The sequence below is a fragment of the Siphateles boraxobius genome, unplaced genomic scaffold (genome assembly GCF_051911475.1).
Source record: "Siphateles boraxobius isolate OS27281-9 unplaced genomic scaffold, OSU_SipBor_1 30, whole genome shotgun sequence".
Taxonomy (NCBI): domain Eukaryota; kingdom Metazoa; phylum Chordata; class Actinopteri; order Cypriniformes; family Leuciscidae; genus Siphateles; species Siphateles boraxobius.
In genome coordinates, this window is record NW_027508920.1 from 12,104,869 (window position 1) to 12,126,904 (window position 22,036).

General features: G+C 42.6%; 1 protein-coding gene across 2 annotated transcripts in view; it reads right to left on the reverse strand.

Annotated features, from left to right (window-relative positions):
- scg3 (secretogranin III) overlaps positions 1-22,036 on the reverse strand; it is a 50,351-nt gene that overhangs the window by 15,495 nt on the left and 12,820 nt on the right. The window contains exons 2-5 of one of the 2 annotated variants that reach the window (XM_077248228.1): positions 4,021-4,544; positions 2,613-2,665; positions 2,365-2,395; positions 2,063-2,287 (exon numbers count right to left, since the gene is read on the reverse strand). In XM_077248228.1, coding sequence (XP_077104343.1) covers positions 2,063-2,287; positions 2,365-2,395; positions 2,613-2,665; positions 4,021-4,105 — 394 coding nt within the window. In that variant the 5' untranslated portion in view covers positions 4,106-4,544. The remainder of the gene's footprint in view (positions 1-2,062; positions 2,288-2,364; positions 2,396-2,612; positions 2,666-4,020; positions 4,545-22,036) is intronic. The other variant, XM_077248229.1, reaches the window with a different exon arrangement.

Below are 22,036 nucleotides of genomic sequence, written 5' to 3' on the forward strand. Positions count from 1 at the left end.
CTGAAACCAAATACATGAATATTTCATATCTCTACATTTAAACAAAATTATCAAAACTGAATATTAAAATCTGTTCACACTAAAGATGAAAACTAAGGATTACTATAACAATAACGTTTAATAAAGTTTTAATAACAGTTCTAATTGTATGAAATTAGAGACAATAATTATGTCAACACAGAGGAACGATATTGTTGGAATTTCCCAACGATTTTTTCCCCCAGTTTATGAAGTTTATGCCTATCAGAATCCACCCGACTTTAAATAACTCAAGCATTTGAAGAATGAGACAACATAACGGCAGCTCATGCTTATAATAAACAGAATGTTACTATCATTCTTGGTCTGAACAAGTACATTACTGTAGTGTAGTCTCATTTTCTCACATGATAAAATATTTCAGTTTTGAAATAGCATAAAAGTGTAAGTTTTTTCACAATAATAACACCGGACTATACCTTGCTAACTAATAACCTTTCATAAGCAGATATTTTTGAAAGTTTGAATGAGCTAAAAGGAGTGCATCCATATGCTATATAATATTATATAACACTTTCACATTCAACCTGTATGTCAAGAAGTGAGAGTGTGTGTCTTTTAGATGATAAATAGCTAATATCTATTAATAGAGATTAATGAAACTAAAATGATTTTATCAAAAGCCTAGAAGCTCAAAGCACTTAAAAAGCAAGACTAAGTAGAAGGAGAATGTGTGAAACAGAGATCTTAATGTTGGAGTCCAGCAATCTGCCAGCAATTCCTATTGTAAAGTCTGTTGTAATTCCTGTAACCCATTGAAATCACACAAAAATACCTCCCACTCTGTTAACTGCCATTATCGACCACAGAGATCGACTTACACTGCCATATTCGCTTCCAGTAAACTCACCATCTGCCTGAAACGTGAAACTGATCAAAAGTCTGATGCTAATTCTAAAAGAGAGTCAGAGGTCCAAGGTGGTCTGAGTACTTACTGTATATTAAACGACTGTCATACGGTAAAAATGTAATATATGAACAGATGACTGTTCACATGTACAACACATATTCAGAGTTCAGAAAAATGATCGGTGAGGTAATAAGAACCACATAGAACATATACTGTTATTCCTAAACACCAGAATAAGTAACAAGTAAAGCATAGCACAGTTTGTCAAATCTTCTGCTGTGTGTAGCACCTACAACTCTGCAGACGCTTCCGAAGGATAGGAATAATGGAAACGAGCAGTTGAAGTTTATTTTTAACAATATCCTCATCATTTCAGTGTGATCTTAACAGTTTGAACAGTACAATTTAGTTTGGATTTTTTTATTAATCACAAATCACAATGTAACAATCACAGTGAGTCGCAATATAAATGCGGCTTTGCAAAGAGATTGCTATTGAAGGATGAGTGTAAAGTGAAAATCATAAAGTAAAAATCGATTTTGGTACAAGAAACTTTGAGTAACGTTGTAGGGTAGGGGAAAATGTTAAAATGTATGACATGACCTCTTTGAGCTATTATGCTATTACTAGGTTAGACGGCTTTTAATGTGTGTGTAGGTTTAGTCTGACTGCCCTGTTGTAGGAGACTGTGAGGTTTAATGCAATAAAACATCCAGTACAGCAGACTGTGAACGGATAATCCTCTGCCTCTCTCTCTCTCTCTCTCTCTCTCTCTCTCTCTCTCTCTCTCTCTCTCTCTCTCTCTCTCTCTCTCTAATATACCAACTGATTGACCTATAGTGTCTGCCACCTGCACCTGTATTTAGGATCACATACAGTCACAGGGTTTATTAAGGTTGATTAGCATTTTCAAATTGGGAGATACTTTGGCTTTTGACAGGTCAAAACAACAACAACAACAGCAACAAAAATGTTCATATATATTTTACTTTTTCTTGAGGTTGGCAATTTAGAATTAAAAATTTCCTCTCACATAAAATCTACGACTAGAAGACAAAAGCAATGCGTCTAACCCATGCATGTGTGTGCAATCAACATATTGTGCACTGTACACATATCGCATAGTATGCTATGCTGAATAAACTTTGTTAGTATGGTAATTGTAGTTCTTACCTTGGTATTTGTAGTCCATTACATTTTTAGTAGAGTCATAGTCATCAGCTAGTCGTCTGTTCTTAGTAGAGTCGGCCTCATCAGAACCGTATCGCTCATCCTCAGAATCTGAGATGGGAGTCTCGTTGTCTGACTCTTTGGACTTCTCGGCCAGAGACTTGAGGAAAGTGATGTCATCGTCCTCTGAGTTTGATTCTGCCTCAGCTGGTGGTGTTGGCTTGGGTTCTGCATGGATGAACAGCAAGCAATTGTGAACTATTGATCACTATGAAGCACTTTGGCCTCATAAGATTATAACTCACCTGTCTTCCTCATGCTGTCAGCTTCTGCAATCTGTTGAAAAAAATAAAAATAAAATCTCGACTCGTGCTCATTTTTATTTTTTGAATGTATTTTTTTTATTTTGAACATGCATAGTATGTCTTCTATTGTCATGTTTTCTAGCAAACAGTAGTTTAGCCTGATGCTTAATGTAGGTGCAAAGTATATCTTTCACATAACATGGTAATTAACAATAAGTTATTTATTTAAGGTATTTCTGAAATCAGACCTGCTGTTCTAATGGCTTCTCCTCAGTCAGCTCTCGGTTGTACATGCTCTTATCTGGATCCGGAAAGAAACACGCATTAAAAAAAGGCAAAGATCAACGATCGCAGATCAGTCTTTTCTCACCTTAAAGATAAAATTAATACCTGAAAATGTATTTTTGTGTTCCGCAGAAGAAAGTAAGTCATACAGGTTTGGAATGATATGAGAGTGAGTATTACAAATTTTGGTAGCACCTTACTTATAGCCATAAAATGCATTATAAAAGTATTTTAATCCATTAATTATGCCTTGTAATGCACCTTATAATGCATTATATGATCTCATAAATAATTGTAACCACAGTTATAATATGTTATACTTATCTGTAAAGGGTTACACCTTTAGAAAATATATTGCATTAAAACACGCCAAACATCCAATTTCAAATGTAACAGTCTGTGAATGCTATAATCCATTTTAACTATGGTTACAATTATTTATGAAAAAATGTAATGCATCATAATATACATTTTGAATACCTTTATAATGCATTATGAATAAAGTGTTAGCCTGATTTTTTTTTTCTTTTTGGTGAACTATCCTTTCTACACTGACCAGGATGAACGATGAGAAGAGAAGATCTGCAGTATCACTACTACATTATCAATCTCAGATTACTGTTGATTGGTTATTATATTGTAACTACAATGTAAAAAAATTGTAACAACGTAATTTTAAAGAATCTGTGGACCTCTCACGTGAATTGAGGTTGATTTTGGTGGAATCAAGACACTCTACATTAGAGAAGATTGTTTTTACCCTAAAATAAACATATTATTAATATGATTTTTTGTTTTGTTTTTTACTTTCTGTGGTTGTTGAGATCTATGATGCACTCATTTAAAGTCCAAACGGTTGGAGAGAAGCTGCCACCAAATAATCGGATTACAGGACAAAAGATTAAACGCCTTTGAAAACACCAGAGCCTTATATACAATAAATGGTGAAAACATCAACAACAAAATAAACAATCTAATTAATTCACCTTCTTTCCACAGTTATATGAAGTTAGGCTAGCCAACTAATATGAGTTTTTCACTGTCTAATATCTAGAGTATAAATCCTATAATTGTTGGCTACCTGTATTTAAAATACAATTTAATACGAAATGTGACTGTTGAACTTGAATTAATTTCTTTTACTCAATATTTACTCAATTCCATTTGAAAACAGAGCATCTGCTAGTCCAGATAACTGTCCTTAATACTATCAATTGGCAAAATATTACCATGATATCATTTTATTAGGCTGCACGCCATTATGTTATGTTGCATTTAATCTGAATAATCGTCTAAATCAAATATTCCATATTGTATAATATATTGGACTGATGTTTTGGACTATGTGTTTTTGGAAATTCAATAACTCACCGTCGGGTCCGGCAGGTGTGGGAAACGCGCTGATCTGCGATATCACAACAAGGACAACCACAAACCCTACGCGTGTTGACGCCATACTTTAGCTGGTTTCCGAATTGTCGTATAGTTTTGATATGTTTTCTTCTGTGTTGTCCTCTGTGAAGATGAACGCACCGTTGGTTTGGTTTTGTGGCGCGCGCTGGTGTTGGCTGGATGCCGCGCGCTCTCAGCGCCTCTCCTCTATAAGCGCAAAGACTTGAGTTCTGCGGGAGCTGTTGAGTCCCTGCAGTGCTGAAATCAGGTCGCTGGCTATAATTAACAGCGGATAAGCTGATGGGAGCTCCTCGTGTATAACGGGCCCTGATTCCAGCAGCTCATGGATGGAGGAGGAGGAGGAGAACGGCACGGTCACATCCGCCCATGTGCGTCAGTCTGAAGCACCTGCGTCACACGCGCATCTCACAGCCATTCATGCTGCGGGGCAGTAAACGACCGATGAGCACTATACAAGAGCAGATAAGAGATAACACAGCAGTCTGATGGAAAAAAAAGAGAGATTTACGACGATGCAGATTCAAATGCAAATTAGAGATTTGACCTGCTTGGTTTAATCCACCATTATATCTCTGCTTGAGATGTAGCCTACACTGAAAAAAATGTTTAGTCAGTTTATCTTAGAACATGTACCTCATGTGGTAACATCTAGGATAACTGGTTTTGTTGAAATTAAATAAATGATTTAAGATCACCGAGTATAACTGAATTCAACCAACCTAAAAAACAAGGTTTTGCTGAAGCACAACTGTCTGTAGATATAACCTGATTTCTCCAGCTAAAATTACTTAAAGGTGCAGTGTGTATTTTTTAGCGACATCTAGCGGTTCGGCTGCGAGTTGCACTAATGGCTCAGCCCACTGCTCAACCCTCCCTTTCGAAGAAGCTACGGTGGCTAAACCGGGACAAACATATCGTCGTCTGGAGACAGCAGAGAATTGCCAGAGTAAGCCAAGAGTGTGTAACATTGTCACTGTTTCTGTACCACAGTCCATTATAAAGCACACCATGGATAAAGTTTACAAAGCCATAGTCAGGTGAGGATCAAGGGTCTTAATATATAATATAATAATAATAAACAGCTGATTGTCTCACAAACGTAACCAGCACATTTTCTCCCACATAGCAAACCCATAATACAGCGAGGGAGAAGAACCACATGAAACTATGCAACTATATATTTTTTCTAACAGGGTAGTAAAAGTTTAGCTGGCATATGAGCTGTTACTGTGGCTGAGCTGGTTAAAGAGTAAAGCCTTGTTTACGTCCGCATGAGCCCAAAGGTGCACTCTGCAAAAATGGAATGATTGTAACAGCGCGCGCCTCCGCATCCCCTAGTCACCATTTACTACACACAATAGGCTTTTTTACTCTGATTTTGAAAACTTATTTATCTCAACTCATTATCATGATTTTTGGCATTTATTTTTCTGTAAATCACACATCAAACAACAATAGTGAACAGTTTTTGAACAAAAAATATATTTGTCAAGGCCTTTGCTTGACAGTCATGTGTAATTGTTCAATAAAATGTGTAAAGAACAATGAAAAATTTAACTTTATTTACAAATAGTCCCAGGCGTTTTTCTTAGGAATGCTTAGAATATTCTAAGCAATGCTTTCTCCTCGTCACTCTCCAGTAATTGTTCCAGAGCTTGTTCCACCATAAATCGTTTACTGCTTGCCATCATAAAAGTGCTAAAACAATAAATAATGCTATAATTGTATGTGTGTATATATATATATTATAATTGTTCTGTCTCTCTCTCATATCTCTGTGCGCTCTCGCTCCGTAAAGCCTTCTTTATACTCAACGCGTCCGTTCGCTTTCTGTCGTCTCTGCCACTCAACGCTGTTTGCGTAATAGTATATAGTACCACCCCTTGCAAGGCTACAGAGTCCTCCGATTTGCTAGAATACGTCATGGTAACCTACCTCTGATTGGGTAAGAAAAATATTCCTCCATCGGCAATTTTTCCATTGGTTGTTGCTTGTGAATCTGCCAAACAACATCGATTTCATTGGCCTTTGACGAAGTGGTATTGCGCAACAAGGAAGTGTGTATACAAGCCGGGTAAGTTTGTTATCACTGTTTTCAGCGGAATCTGAGGAAGATGGCAAAAAAGACCGCACCTCTCTATCATAAATAGATTTTAAGATAATTACATATTTGTAAAAGTATGTCATTTTGGCCGGTACCGCCCAATCCGTCCCCAGAGGGTTAATAGATACTCAAAATTATTACACATTGCACCTTTAATAGGTTTGGTATAATCTGTAACACTTTACAGTAAGGTTAATTAGTTAACATTATTTGATGTATTAAATAACATGAACTAACAATGAGACATACATTTGTGTCTGTATTTGTTCATCTTTGTTAATGTTATTTAATAAAAATACAGCTGTTCAGTGCATTAACTACTGTTAACAAGATTTTAATATTAGTATGTTTAAATTAACATGAACACAGATTAACAAATGCTGTAAATCCAGTTCATTAACTAATCTTGTTAACTGATGAATCTTATTGTAAAGTGTTACCATATAATCTTTTCTGTTTTATAAAGTCCTTTTCAATATCAAGTCCTTTTCCACCTTGATATTGTCAAGTTGTGTGCAGGTAGGAGAAGACGAGGATGCAGGAACTTCAAAGTTGATTTATTTACAAAATAATCTTCAGGAACATACAGGAACAAAATAACAAACTCCAGGAATTCAGAGACACAACCATACACGGACGACGATCAACAAACACTGAGGGAAAAAAGGTCTTAAATGAACAGGGACTAATGGGATAATTAAAAGAACACAGTTGAAGAAACTGAACACAAACGAGGAGCGGGAAAACTAACAGGACTGAACCAAAATCACAAAGACGGGGGGAAACAAGATCTCAAAACAGAACTTAAACACATTGAAACATGACAGTACCTCCCCCCTCCCCAAAGGCGCGTCCTTGCGCCGTATAACATCCAAAGGGTTGGTAGGGTGGGCGCCCTGGAGGCTGGCGAGGGCGCAGTTGCGCAGGGATCAGTGGGCTCTGGGGCAGGATCAGTGGGCTCTGGCGCAGGATCTACGGGCTCTGGCGCAGGATCTACGGGCTCTGGCGCAGGATCAACGGGCTCTGGCGCAGGATCAACGGGCTCTGGCGCAGGATCAACGGGCTCTGGCGCAGGATCAGCGGCTACTAGAACAGTAGCAGCCACAAAGACGGACACAAAAACAGAAACAAACATTGGAACGGGAACAGACACCGGCTCAGGAACGGGAACAGACACCGGCTCAGGAACGGGAACAGACACCGGCTCAGGAAAGGGAACAGACACCGGCTCAGGAACGGGAACAGACACTGGCTCAGGAACGGGAACAGACACCGGCCCAGAAACGGGAACAGACACCGGCCCAGAAACGGGAACAGACACCGGCCCAGAAACGGGAACAGACACCGGCTCAGGAACGGGAACAGACACCGGGCCAGAAACGGGAACAGACACCGGCTCAGGCTCAGTAGCCACTAGAACAGTAGCGGCCACAAGGACAGACACAAAAACAGTAACAAACATTGGCTCAGGAACATCAGTCACTGGCTCCGGCTCAGGAACAGCAGACACTGGCTCCGGCTCAGGAACAGCTGGCTCTGGCTCTTGCTCGAAGACTGGCTCTGGCTCTTGCTCGAAGACTGGCTCTGGCTCTTGCTCGAAGACTGGCTCTGGCTCTTGCTCGAAGACTGGCTCTGTCTCTTGCTCGAAGACTGGCTCTGGCGCTTGCGGGCAGGCGATGTGCTCAGGCGCTGACGGGCAGGCGATGGGCTCAGGCGCTGGCGGGCTTGGAACTGATTGAAGAGGGAGATCTTCTACGAGGTAGTTGGATCCACACGCCCACAGCGTGTGATTCACAGACTCCAAGAAGGACATTTTTAGGTACTTTAGCAGTTTATTTGGGCTAGTGGGTCCTTCAGTCCACCCCAGAAACTCCTTGTAAGTGCCTCTTCATTCTGAGTCACATCATCATAGAGGCCTATGCACAGCCCTGCATATTCCTCCAGAGAGAGCTCATTCTGGCAGAGGATAGGTGTTTCCATGGGGCTCACCTTGTTGTTCCTTTTCCTTCTGCTCATTTTTTGCCTTTTTAATGGTTGGTCGTTCTGTCAGGTTGTGTGCAGGTAGCTGACGACGAGGATGCAGGAACTTCAAAGTAGTTGATTTATTTACAAAATAAACTTCAGGAACACACAGGAACAAAATAACAAACTCCAGGAATTCAGAGACACAACCATACACGGACGACGACCATCAAACACTGAGGGAAAACACAGGTCTTAAATGAACAGGGACTAATGGGATAATTAACAGAACACAGGTGAAGAAACTGAACACAAACGAGGAGCGGGAAAACTAACAGGACTGAACCAAAATCACAAAGACGGGGGGAAACAAGATCTCAAAACAGAACTTAAACACATTGAAACATGACAGATATAAATATACTCAAAACTAATTCATTACCCTTAAACTAAATGAAGACATTTTTACACACATCTTAATTTAGTTTATTCAAATTAATTTGGTTTAGTTGGATGAACAGTGTTGTTCCCCATTATGCACAATGTATATAATGAACCATTAAGTTAAGACAGGTGTCAGTACTGAGCATTGAACATGGAGTACCAGCAGCCTGAGCACAAGCTCTACTCTTCAGCACAATCCAGAATCCAGAATCCAGAATCGGTCTGTCTTCGCCGGCCAAAGATGGTCAGCGCAGACCACAACAATCTGCTCAGGTCTGTCGGTCCTGGGCGAGCCCCATCCAATTGTGTCCCAGATCTTGTCGTAGCGAGTCGCGCCATCGTGTTGCAGGGCGTCCGCGTGGCCGCTTGATGTCGATCGGCAACCAGACGGTGACTACGTGCGTCCATCTTTCGTCCGTCCGCCGCATCAGGTGCCCGGCCCAGCGCTTCTTGGCCTTGTTGGCCAAGTCCACCGCGTCGGACACCCTGGTCATGGCCCGCAGCTGCTCGTTGCGGACGTGGTCGATCTGTTTAACCCCGATCATGCGGCGCTCGATTGCGCGTTCAGTCGCGGCCAGCTTTTGCCGGTCGGCCGCCGTTGTTGTCCAGGTCACAGACCCGTAAAGCATGGCTGGCAGGACGGTACTGTTGAATAGGGCGGCCCTGATGTCCGGGTCAATGGCTCTGTTGGTGGCCGTCTCTGCAATTGAGCCAAAAATGACCCAGTCGGCTCGGCGTCATCGCGCCAGTTCTCGACCAATCCTGTGGTCGGTGGTTAGCTCCTGGCCCATGTAGATATAGCTATCGACTTGCTGGAGCTGGTGCTGGCCGACATGAAGGGTGGTGTCTGCCACCTGGTCGTTGCGCATCCACTTGGTTTTGGCCAGATTGATTTTGAGGCCGATCCGAGCGCCAGCCTGGTTGAGCTGGTCGAACCGCTACTGTACATCGACCACCGAACAGCCTATTAGCACGATGTCATCGGCAAAGCGCAGATGATTGAGCCAGCGGCCGTTGATCTTGATGCCGACCTCGTTCCAGTTGAGCTGCCGGAAAATTTGCTGGAGGCAGGCGGTGAAAAGCTAAGACGAGATGGTGTCGCCCTGCTTGACCCCGCGGCCGACCTCGATGTTAAGCGGCCGGTCAAACAGGGTGATGGTGGTGGCGCAGTTGCTGTTCAGCTCCTGAAGCAGGGCCACATGCTCGTCACCGATGCCTTGTTGTTGGAGGGCGAGCAGCACAGCGTTGATCTCGACCGTGTCAAAGGCCTTCTCGTAGTCGACGAAGGCCAGGACTAGCGGCATCTTATACTCCCTGGCCCACTCGAGCAGCTGGTTCAGTACCTGCACATGATCCATGGTGCTAAAGCCAGATCTAAATCCGGCCTGCTCGAAAGGCTGCTGTTCGTCTAGCTGCTTGGCCAACCGGTTGAGCAGCACCTTGGTGAAGATCTTATATACGGCCGAAAGCAGTTTGATCGGCCGGCAGTTGCTGAGCAGCTCACGCCAGGGGCGTAGAATTTAGTAGGGATGCTAGGGACGTGTCCCTACCAATATCCAGTGACACTGATTTGTCCCTAGCAATAATTTCGATCAAAAATGCAAATATTTTTATATATAACCACTGTTGCCAGTGTGTTTTGCGTAGTTCTTATTTTATTTAACCAGGAAACATCTAATTTAGATAAAAATCTCTTATAAGAGCGTTCTGAGAAAAATGAGCAAATCCTGGAACACAAACGGTTAATAGATCTGAATCCCGCCTCCTGAACACACATCGCTAAACTGATTGGCTTTGTGTTTTCTTTCTAACTTGTGAGAGGCTGTAGCTACATTTGATTGTGCGAAGCGGCAATGCACCTCGAAGGAAACCTCCTCGATCCGGTAAACTAGGGAGTAATCTACAGTTCTGTGCACAAACATACGGGGCAAATCGCGTCAAATGATTCGGGGACAGCTCCGTTTTTACAATATAATGTGTGACAATCGCAGGATAAGTGGCAAACATGTCGTTAGTGTTAGTGTGTGTGTGCGCGTGTGTGTGTTTGTGTGCGCGCGCGCGCGCAAAGAGCACTGAAAACATCACGGAGTAAACATCACTTAAATATCAAAATAATGATCAGTTTTCCAAAAAAGGAAGAAAAGAAAGAAAATACCCAGAAGGACAGGATTTTCGTATATTGCCATTTTTGTAGGGACAAAGACATAATGTCCACACAAAGATGGCAATTTCCGAAATCCTTGTGGGGATTTTTTTTTTTTTTTTGAAAACAGCTTATAAATCATACTAAGTTTTTTTTTTGTTGAAAATGCAGAAAGTTATCTGTGCTAGGGTTAGTGTAGGGGGATAGAATACACTATGTACAGTACAAATCATTACGACTATGGAAAGTCCACATTAAACATAAAAACACAAAATTGTTTGGTCTGTTGAAATGAGAAGTCTGTTTGATCAAGTTGAAACCCTTGTCATCCCAGTCTCAGCTGAGGCTGAAATAAGTTTCATTGCTCTTAGAAGACTGAAAACATGGTTCAGAACAATGGTACAAGTTGTTGTGTGTTATGTCCAACAGGACAAACTGGACAGTAAGGATGTGAAAACAAATATGCTAAAAGTTAGTTTCTGTTAACGGGATAGTTTCCTTAAAAAGTGAAAATTCTGTCATCATTAAGTTGTTTCAGACCAGTTTCTTTCTTCTGCTGACCACAAAATAAATTATTTTGAACAATGTTGGTAACTAGACAGTTCATGAACCCCATTGACTTCCATAGTATTTTTTTTTCTTACTATGGTTGTCAATGGGGTCCATCAACTGTCTAGTTACCAACATTCTTCAAAATATCTTCCTTATTGTTCAGTAGAAGAAGGACATTTATAAGGGTTTAAAACAACTTGTGGGAGAGACCGAATTTTCATGTGGGTGAACTATTCCCCTTAACTATCCCTTTAATGACAGATGCAGACATGTTTGGCTTCTTCAAAAAGCAAGGAACAAGACCGCATTGCACTATTGCACTGCACTATGAACGGAGGAAAGTTCAGTCTCTGTTAAACTCCCTTCTTGTCTTTAATATTTGTCCTAACATTACAGAATTCATTAACGTATTGTTAAGGTCAATATAGACTAAACACCTTAATATTATCCTATTAATTTCCTGATTCCCCAGCTTCTGGGAATGTCCCCACCAATCTCAAAACCAAACCTACGCCCTTGGCTCACGCTCACCCTTCTTGAACAGCAGTACCGTCTTGGCCGTCTTCCACTGTTTGGGGATTTGACATTGTGCCATGTAGCGGCTGAATCGGGTCGCCATGGCCGTCCAAAGGGAGTGGCCGCCTGCTTTGAGCAGATCGATCTCCATGCCGTCCAAGACAGGCGCCCGGTCTGCCTGTGCCTGCTCGACTGCATGTCGGACCTCGCTTACCAGCATTGGTAGGATGGGCGGCAGCTGGTCGAGCTGAAGGTTAGGTGGGGGGACGGGCACCTTGCTGGCGAATAGATCACTATAGAAACGCCTGCACTCGGCCTCAATGCCGGACCGAGTCCTGGTCGTCCGCCCGTCTGCCGTCTTCAGTGCTGGTATTTGGCCACGCTACTGTTGGATCGCTCGCCTGCACTTTTTCAGGCTCTTGCGGTCCTCGGCTGTCGCCAGCAGGTGCCTCTGTCTGTATTGATCGAGGTCGGTCTTGAGCTGCTGCCGGATCTGCTTGCACAGCAGGCCGTACTCGACATGTGTGGGTCCGTCAGCGCGTATCTGCCTCCGCCTCTGCATCAGGGCCTTGCTGGCGTCCGAAATTCGGCTGGCCCGGCTGTTGGTCGGCACTGCAGCTGCAACGCGGCTTGACTTGAGCAGGCCAATAAAGTGGTCGTAGTCCTGGTCGATGTCGGTTTCAAGCTGTGTCCAGTTGGTGTGGTCGATCAGAGTGTAGAAGGCGGCCAGGTCAGTGGTGACTGGTTGCTTTGCCCGGTTGCTAGCTGCCAGTGCACGCTTTTCGATCCTGCCATCGATGACCAGCTTGGCCCTTACCGGCCGATGGTCGCTGCCCGTGTCAAAGAACTTGCTGCCGATGACAGTGACGTCCTGCAGGATGCGGCGGTGGCTGCAAAGGACGTAGTCGATCTCGTTGGTTGTCTCTCCATTGGGGGACATCCATGTCCATCGGCGGCCGGGGCGTTTCTTGAACAGACTGTTGCCAATAAACAGCCGGTTGGTCTCGGCCATTGTAACCAATCGCTCACCTGGTCCGTTCCTGTTGCCGCTGCCGAACGGGCCGACAAAGCGCTCGCCATCCAACCCCTTGCCCACCTTGGCGTTGAAGTCGCCCATCAGGACAAGGTAGGTGGCACGGGGGGTAGTGGCTGCCTCGACGGCCTCGTAGAACTGCTCAAGCACATTGTCATCTTGCTCGGCCGCAGCTGCTGCTGTTGGTGCATATATCTGCACGATCCGGATGGTGGCTTTGTTGTGTAGGCGCAGGGTGAGTACGCCGACTCGGGGGTTGGTCACGTCGACCAGGTCAATCATTGGTGACCATCGTTTGGATACAATGAAGCCAACACCGCCGACAGGGCGCGTCTCTTCCCTAGCGCTCCAAGATGATTCTTAGCAGCCTCTCGTCCCTGGCCGGATCGTTCTGCCGCCGTAGAGCGGGCGCAGGGGCGTGCAGGGTACTGAGGCCCTTGTTTGTCGTTGTCGTTGCAGTTAGGTCCAGACCTCGGCTTGCAAGGCCACTAGGTCTGTGCCCTCGTCCTTAGCCAGGTGTCTGTCATCTTCTCAGCATGGTTAAACCTACCAGGAATTGCTTCCCGCTGTACATCGGCGACAGACACCTGTTTCACCCCCCCGCCACGGTGAGGCGGACGAATAGGACTTGGGGGGCTTCAGCACAATGGTAACCACAAAATTAAAAAACAGAAACTCCTCTGTATGTCCAACATAACTTAACAATAAACATTAACATAAACTACCAACATATTTCGCTAAATTTACTTGCATTTACCCTTGAAAAGCATGCTGGGAACTACAGATCCACGGCCCAGGGCTGCGTTTCCCAAAATCATTGAGAGCTAAGTTGACGTTTGTAGAGCCTTTGCCGCCAATGGTCTCTCTAAACAACTAAGCTCCTGGTGCTTTTGGTAAAACCAGTCCTGGGCAGTGGATCTGTAGTTCCCAGCATGCTTTGCAAGGGACTGCATTAGGAGAGTAAATTTAGGGATTAAGTGTTATTTTATGTGTTTTACAGTAAATGGATGTTCACTTTGATCTACTTCACGGAATATCTCGTATATTTTGAAAGTTGATTTCTGTATAGATACAAGCTTTAGAGTTACAGTTCTGAAAAAAAAGATACACTTGATTGCACACACTGACCTTTCATGACACTAAATGCCAAATGTTCTAAGATGTCACCATGGGAACCGGCTAAAAATAGCCTATGTTTGGCTTTTCAGCAAACATTAAACAATTAAGAAACACAAAATCATTCATGAAATATAGTGTACAAAAATATTAAACTTAATAAATTTAATAAGTTTGGAGTTTTAGAAAGAATTTGTAATGATTTTTTTTATTTGATAAAATAACAGTATTTAAATACATTATAGTATTTGATAAAAAACCAAAAACGTGACAGTATCCCCTAACTTCACATTTATGGAGGAAAAAGCAAGCTTGTCCTGAGAACACAGATCATTAAACTCAGTTGTTCACCCATAAGCTACAGTATTATAAAAATGGGAGTTGGATGAACAGTGTTGTTCCCCATTATGCACAATGTATATAATGAACCATTAAGTTAAGACAGGTGTCAGTACTGAGCATTGAACATGGAGTACCAGCAGCCTGAGCACAAGCTCTACTCTTCAGCACAATCCAGAATCCAGAAACTCCTCTGTATGTCCAACATAACTTAACAATAAACATTAACATAAACTACCAACATCTTTCGCTAAATTTACTTGCATTTACCCTTGAAAAGCATGCTGGGAACTACAGATCCACTTCCCAGGGCTGCGTTTCCCAAAATCATTGAGAGCTAAGTTGACGTTTGTAGAGCCTTTACCACCAATGGTCTCTCTAAACAACTAAGCTCCTGGTGCTTTTGGTAAAACCAGTCCTGGGCAGTGGATCTGTAGTTCCCAGCATGCTTTGCAAGGGACTGCATTAGGAGAGTAAATTTAGGGATTAAGTGTTATTGTATGTGTTTTACAGTAAATGGATGTTCACTTTGATCTACTTCACTGAATATCTCGTATATTTTGAAAGTTGATTTCTGTATAGATACAAGCTTTAGAGTTACAGTTCTGAAAAAAAAGATACATTTCATTGCACACACTGACCTTTCATGACACTAAATGCCAAATGTTCTAAGATGTCACCATGGGAACCGGCTAAAAATAGCCTATGTTTGGCTTTTCAGCAAACATTAAACAATTAAGAAACACAAAATCATTCATGAAATATAGTGTACAAAAATATTAAACTTAATAAATTTAATAAGTTTGGAGTTTTAGAAAGAATTTGTAATGATTTTTTTTATTTGATAACATAACAGTATTTAAATACATTATAGTATTTGATAAAAAACAAAAAACAAAAAACGTGACAGTATCCCCTAACCTCACATTTATGGAGGAAAAAGCAACCTTGTCCTGAGAACACAGGTCATTAAACTCAGTTGTTCACCCTTAAGCTACGTTATTATATAAATGGGAGTTGGATGAACAGTGTTGTTCCCCAGTTGTTCACCCATAAGCTACGGTATTATAAAAATGGGAGTTTAGAGATTTTAGTTTAAAGGACATAATTCACTTAAATTATTCTAAATTAAGATGTTAAACATTATACCAATGCTAAACAAATCAAACATTTGTTTGATTAGATCTTTGATTGAAAACCTTATTGAAATATAGACGTTGTGACAATTTCCATTACAATGATATTGTTGTAGGATTAAAATAATGCAAAGAAAAAAGATTAAACAAGTAATTTAATTTTCCATTTCATTTCAACTAATATGTATTTTATTAAACAGATGATACTTATGCTTACAAACATTGGGTCTATATAATCATATATCAAACATAATGCTCTGTTAAGCATTCTATATGATAATCTTTGTTACATAAAGTGTTATTATTTGACATCAGTTGCTGTAGATTTGAGAGGTTGTGAGATGCTTGAGGCAGCAGGAGTGTGTTAAATAGCTCATGATTCCCTCTGCAGGACACATGTGTGAGCTGCATGTGTCAACACAGACTGTCAGGTGACATATGACCTCAAACAGCTTCATCAAATGCACACTTAACCCTTTAAGTGTCATGCTGAGAGCAATGAACATCCTATAATTAATAAATCATTGTCATTTTGTCAGATTAATGTGAGATTCATTATTGTTCCCAAATTATGTAAAACATCCTTGAACATACATTTAAATATATGTTTATTTCATCGCTTTTTAGTAGTATTTTCGACAAACTATGCGTTTAGTTTTAGCCTACTCTCCTGGACTTTTACTTTGTTATAGTTAGTTTCCTGTTTCCCGCCAGTCATCAGTTCTCATTCAGTCGGTCAACTCGGTACAACACATGACTATGGGATATCCTGCTATTGCGCCATCAACTGAAGACACCTTTATTCAGGCCTGAAATGCCAATGGCGCATAATGACGAGGGAGGGGTCACCTGCCCACAGCATATAGCTGCATTCGTATGCGTCATTCCCTTTGTTCAGTCCAACTCTTTACTGAGCCTCCGACTGCATGGGGCCCATGCAGAGGTGTTTCCCACGGTACGCTTCTGTCTTCGGGTGCTGTTCCAGATGCAGCTCTAGCTCTAGGGATTATGGGCAATCGTATGGAAGCTGAGGAGGTTGTGGGTGAATCAGGATTTTGAGTGTTGGGAGAAAGACTCGCTAGAGGAGGGCGAGGAATTCTCCGATGACAATTTTCAGGCGGAGCACATCACGGCTTCCCCCTCACCCTCCGAGGCGACGGGTGGAAGCGAGATGATGGAGGATCCCTTCATTGAGCTATATCGAAGAGTGGCAGCAAAGCTGTCGGAGGAGTGGCCTGCGCTTCCCCGATTCAGAAAAGCTTGTGCCTCGGCGGGTTCTATTTCTCTCCTCTATTTGGCCTGCACAGCTAGAGCTTTGAGCAATATGTCCTGGCTGCAAACTTATCAGGCCATTTGTTTGGGCAAGCTGAGCGAGGCCGTGTCAGGGGAAAGATCGTGTGACGAGCTCATGGGGAAGTACGATCTATGGCTGACTACATAATGTGTGCAACACGTTGTGCGCTGGTATCTTTAGGTCATGCTATGGCCAGTGCAGTATTGGCTCAGAGCCATCTATGGTTGACTCTATGGTTGAAGGCGATCCTCGCCGCACCGATCTCCCCGAATTTTTGAGGGTTTCAATGCGTAGAAGATTTTGCAGTCCAGCACAGTCGGCTGCACAACCAGGGTTTAGGTTGTCTTCTTGACCGCCACCAGCTAAAAGCTGGCTGCAGCAACAGCGCCAAAACCCAGCGCTTGGGAGGCTGGGCGAGCGCACACACAGCCTATTCAGTAGGCAGGGTCGGGAAAGATGGGCCCGCCCCCGGCAAAGGGAAAAATTTTCTCCACATGAAAGAAGGGGCGGTCAAATTCCTAGCTTGCAGACTAGGGAGGAACATCTGTCCAGATGCAGCCGCTTTCTTCGGTGATGCCGGGAATCCTCACTGTCAGCCTCGAGCGGTGGAGCGCATGCATACCAACACTGTGGGTTCTTCGCACAATTCATTGCTGCTATCGGCTATAGTTCATTTCGCCTCCGTTAAATTCGATTACCTGAAATTCATTTTCTTCTCAGCAAAGGGGCAGGTGGTTCCACAAGGGAAAATGGAGGAAGGGCTTTACAGCATCCCCGGGAATGGTACACATCGGTAGATTCGACCAATGCGCACTTTCATGTCACAATTCACCTGGATCACAGAAAAAGTCAAAGGCTTTATTTCGAGGAGACTGCATACGAATTTTTAAGTCCTGCCGTTCGGACTGTGCCTAGCGTTGCGCATATTCATGAAGTGTGCAGAGGGGGCACTGACTCCACAGCATCATCAAGGCATGAGAGTATTCGCCTATTTGGACGATCTACTCCTGGCCGCAGATAGCAGGGAACAAACAGTTGCAAACACAAGCACTTATCTCTGATCTACGAGCTCTGGTATTTTTAATAAATCTCAAAAAGTACTCCATGGTTTAGAGATAGATTGGGTACAGAACACAGCTATGCTCTCACTTCAAAGTGCTGAGAATTTTCGCAGCTGCCTGAGTCTTTATTGGCTGGGAAGGCGAGTGTGTTTTCGTATAGTGTTGAGACTGCTGGAGTTTATGGCCTCAATAATAGCAGTCTTTCGGCTGGGTCTCCTCTTTATGCGTGCATTCCAGAGATGGGCGCTGAGCACTGGTCTGAATGCCACACGGCATTTATACAGACAAGTGATGATAATGCCAGTGTGTGTTCAAGCTCTGGTTCCCTGGGGATCTCGGGTCTGTTGACAGAGGGAATTCCCCTGAGCAGAGTTACGTCATGTATAGTGGTGACGACAGATGTGTCACTACAGAGACTCTGTTCCAGGGGAGCTCTGTAAGGAGTCAATGGTGGCCAGCACTGAAAGAGCATCATATAAGAACGGACAACACAACAGTAATGTTGTACATAAACAGACAAGGGGGTACCCGCTCTCTTCCGCTGCTGCAACAGATACAGACGCTCCTGATATGGGCCAGCGAACATTTAGCGTAGCTCAGGGCGGTGCATTTCCTGGGCCGCTTGAATGGCGGAGCAGACCTGCTGTCCAGAGGAGGACGACAGGCCAGGGAGTGACGCTTGCACCCGAGAATAGTGTCACAGATCTGGGACCGGTTCGGCAGGGCCAAGGTAGATCTATCTGCTGCACTGCCCACTGTTTTTTTCGATAACAGACAGCAGCGCTCTGCTTGGGGTGGATGCACTGTCTGGCCCAAAACTCTATTGCACACGGTAAAACTGATACAGCCCACTCTAGACAGAGTGCGTCAGGAGGGTCTGTTTCTGATTTTAGTGGCCCCTCGCTGGCCAGCAAAAACATAGTACACAAGTATCATGCCGTTGCTGTCAGGGTACCGTGGTGTTTTCCCCAATGCAGCGACCTGCTGTCCCAGGCAGGAGAACAGATTCTACACCCTTGTCCGGACCTATGGTCTCTTTTGGCCTACCTGCTGAGGGGGAGAATCTAAGGGCTGCAGGACTCCAAATCAATGTCATGGCCACAATACAGAGCACTAGGGCGCTGTCGACGAAGGGGGTTTATGAAGTGGCGCATATTTGAACAGTGGTGCGGGCGAAGATCACTGTCGCCATATCAATGCCCAACTGCTGGAATACAGATTTTTCAGATTTTTTGCAGTTTGCTCCTATTCCACACTAAAAGTTAAAAAAGGCCATTAATGATGCTGCGCCAAGCCCGGACCCGCTGACCATTCGGTTCCTTAAAGGGGCGCGACATATTACAAAATTGATGGTGCATCATGGGACCCTCCATTTGGGCCCTTGGAATCCTTGGATCTAAAGTCGGTGAGCCCTAACAAAACAGCCCTGTAGCGCGTTGGTTATCTCCATGTGCTGTCAATGCATCCATCATGCATCCAGTTTGCGCTGGATGGGTCAAGAGTGCTGTTGCGTCTGAACGTGGTGTGTATAACAAAAATCATGTCAGGGGCATAAAGTTCTCTCTCGTTCAAACTGCCTGCTCTGTCAAACCTCACGATTGACTCAGAGGAAGACAGGAGACTCCATGCACTGTGCCCTGTGGGAATTTTACGCAGATACATTGAGCAGATGCAGGCAACTTTTTGTGTGGTTACCCTAACCCGGTTCGTGGGAAACCGCTGTCTAAACAGCGTCTTTCGCATTGGATTGTGGAGGCGATTTCAATTGCATACAAAAATAAAGGGTTAGCTCTGCCGGCAGGGGTAGGGGCGCATTCCACAAGAGGCATGGCAACGGGGTGTCTGTGGAGGACATTCGTTCGGTTTTACAGACTAGATGTCACTGTTTTGACAGTGGCTCTGTCTGTGCTTACTGCAGGGGCTTTAAGCCAGGGGCCGTTGCTCCCTTGAAAAGAAAAAAGGGTTATGTGGTGTTGCTGGTCCCTTACGTCTAGTTAAGCGACTTCCAGGCTGTGAATATATGTCCCATAGTCACGTGCTGTACCGAGTTGACCGACTGAATGGGAAAGTTGTGTTATGCATATAACTACTGCGCCCAGAAGGAGGGAAACATGGTACAACACATCTGGGCCCCATGCAGTCGGAGGCTCGGTGAAGACCTGTACTGAACAAAGGGAATGAAGCATACGACTGCAGCTATATGCTGTGGGCAGGTGACCCCGCCCATGTCGTCATGCGTCAATTAGTGTTGGGAAGTTCGGATCATTTTACTGACTCTCTCGTTCGATCTCGTTCATCAAAATAAACAAATCGTTATTCGAGTCATTTTGTTAATTTAAGTGGCTTTAAATGTTATACTTTTAACAGCCAAACTCCCCAAAAATATCCACCTACGCAATCTCGATCCTATTTTGAATTAAGAAATCATTATTATGCAGCCAAAGATAATTTACAGGGAACATAAATATTTAATTTACCTTCCGAGTCTTTGGTTCATTTGTCATGTAACACACGCAATGAACGGATCGTTCCTGAACGACACATCACTGGCGTCAATGGCCTTTCAGACGTGAAAAAAGGTGCCTTCAGCTGATGGCGCAAGAGCACAATATCCCATAGTCATGTGTTGTACCTTGTTTCCCTCCTTCTGGGGACAATAGTTATATGCATAACTCAATGTTTCCATGAACTCTCATTTACTCATCACAGCTGTTTGTCATTGTCTCATCATGTATTCAAGTTCCTTGTTGTGCTCACTTCAGTGTCCGGAATTGTTGTGTCTTACACTCTGCCTCATTACCTCATTATTCCTTCTATGGAAGTCAATGGGGCCCATCAACTGTTTGGTTACCCCTATTTTTCAAAATATTTTTTTTTTGTGTTCAGCAAAAGAAAGAAATTCATACAGGTTTGGAACAACTTGATGGTGAGTAAATGATGACAGAATTTTTATTTTTGAGTAAATGATGACAGAATTTTTATTTTTGGGTAAACTATCTCTTTAAATAGCTTTGTTTTGTAACTTCTGAAACTTCATCTTTATCATATGGACCTTAACATTACAAATATGCCAGTTGAACAGTTTAAAAAAAACATGCTTTTTTATTAGATCAATATAAAAATGCACTTTAAATTAATGGTACAGTTGTTTCATGTTTGTCAGTGTATTCTTAATTTCTTTCTAACATATAGGATATTTTTTTATTTCACCTCTGTGAAACAGTGTGTGTATTACACCACCTTTGTGGGTACTGTGTCTAATTCACAAGTGTGGTTCTGTTTTCACCCACCATAATCATGTCAATATCTTATTTTCACACAGTAAAGCAGATTTTCACAGTTCTCAGAGGAGTAATGCTGTGTTTATGTGTCTTTAGAGATGCTTTCAGTTGTCATTGGCACATTTATTTACTGATCAAGGCATGAGCTCAGGTTGATTTCACTTTGTATGTCTTGATATGGCACTGTGCCTATTTGTGAAAGTGGGACAGAGTTCAGTCGACTCTTCTCTGAGAGTCGGAAAACAACAGGCTCTTTGTTCTGATTCTTCATTAGCGCTGCTCCACATGTTCTGCACTGCATCAGTCTCTCAGCCTGTGACACTCATGCTTCAGCTTCATTAGGAAGATAAGGCTTTTCTTGTTGAAGTAATGCAGGTTATAATCATTATCATTACATTCAAGCTGAGAGCTCAATGATGCAGCGTTGATAAAACAAAACAAAGTATTTTCTTTCTTCATTCAGTATTTTAGGATAAAAGATGACACAAAGATGCACAAAGTGGACTGTGTACACAATTATTTTTAGAGATAAATATATTAAATAAATAATTGTAAGATTGCACACACACACACTATATAAATAAATATATATATATATATATATATATATATATATATATATATATATATATATATTTATATTATATTATATTATATATTAGAAATAAACAATTCAAATGAAAGAACTATAAAGAGAATTTTGGCTGTGTTTAAATAAATATTTTTGGTTGTGTTTATTTTTAGTGTCCTGTAGAGGTCACTGATGTCTTTTCTCTAGAAGGGTGGACAGAGATTTGAGAAAAATGGATGTTCTTTCTACAAAACACATCATACTGAATTAAAAAGAAATGCTTTCATTTACAAGTCATTTTTAAAACTATCAAACCTGCAAGTGTTAGTGAGCAAGCTTCAAGTTGATGGAAAAAGGGGGAAATTTACGTCAAATGGTGTATTTGTATCAAATATCTTGGTGTCAGTTATTCCAATGCCAAA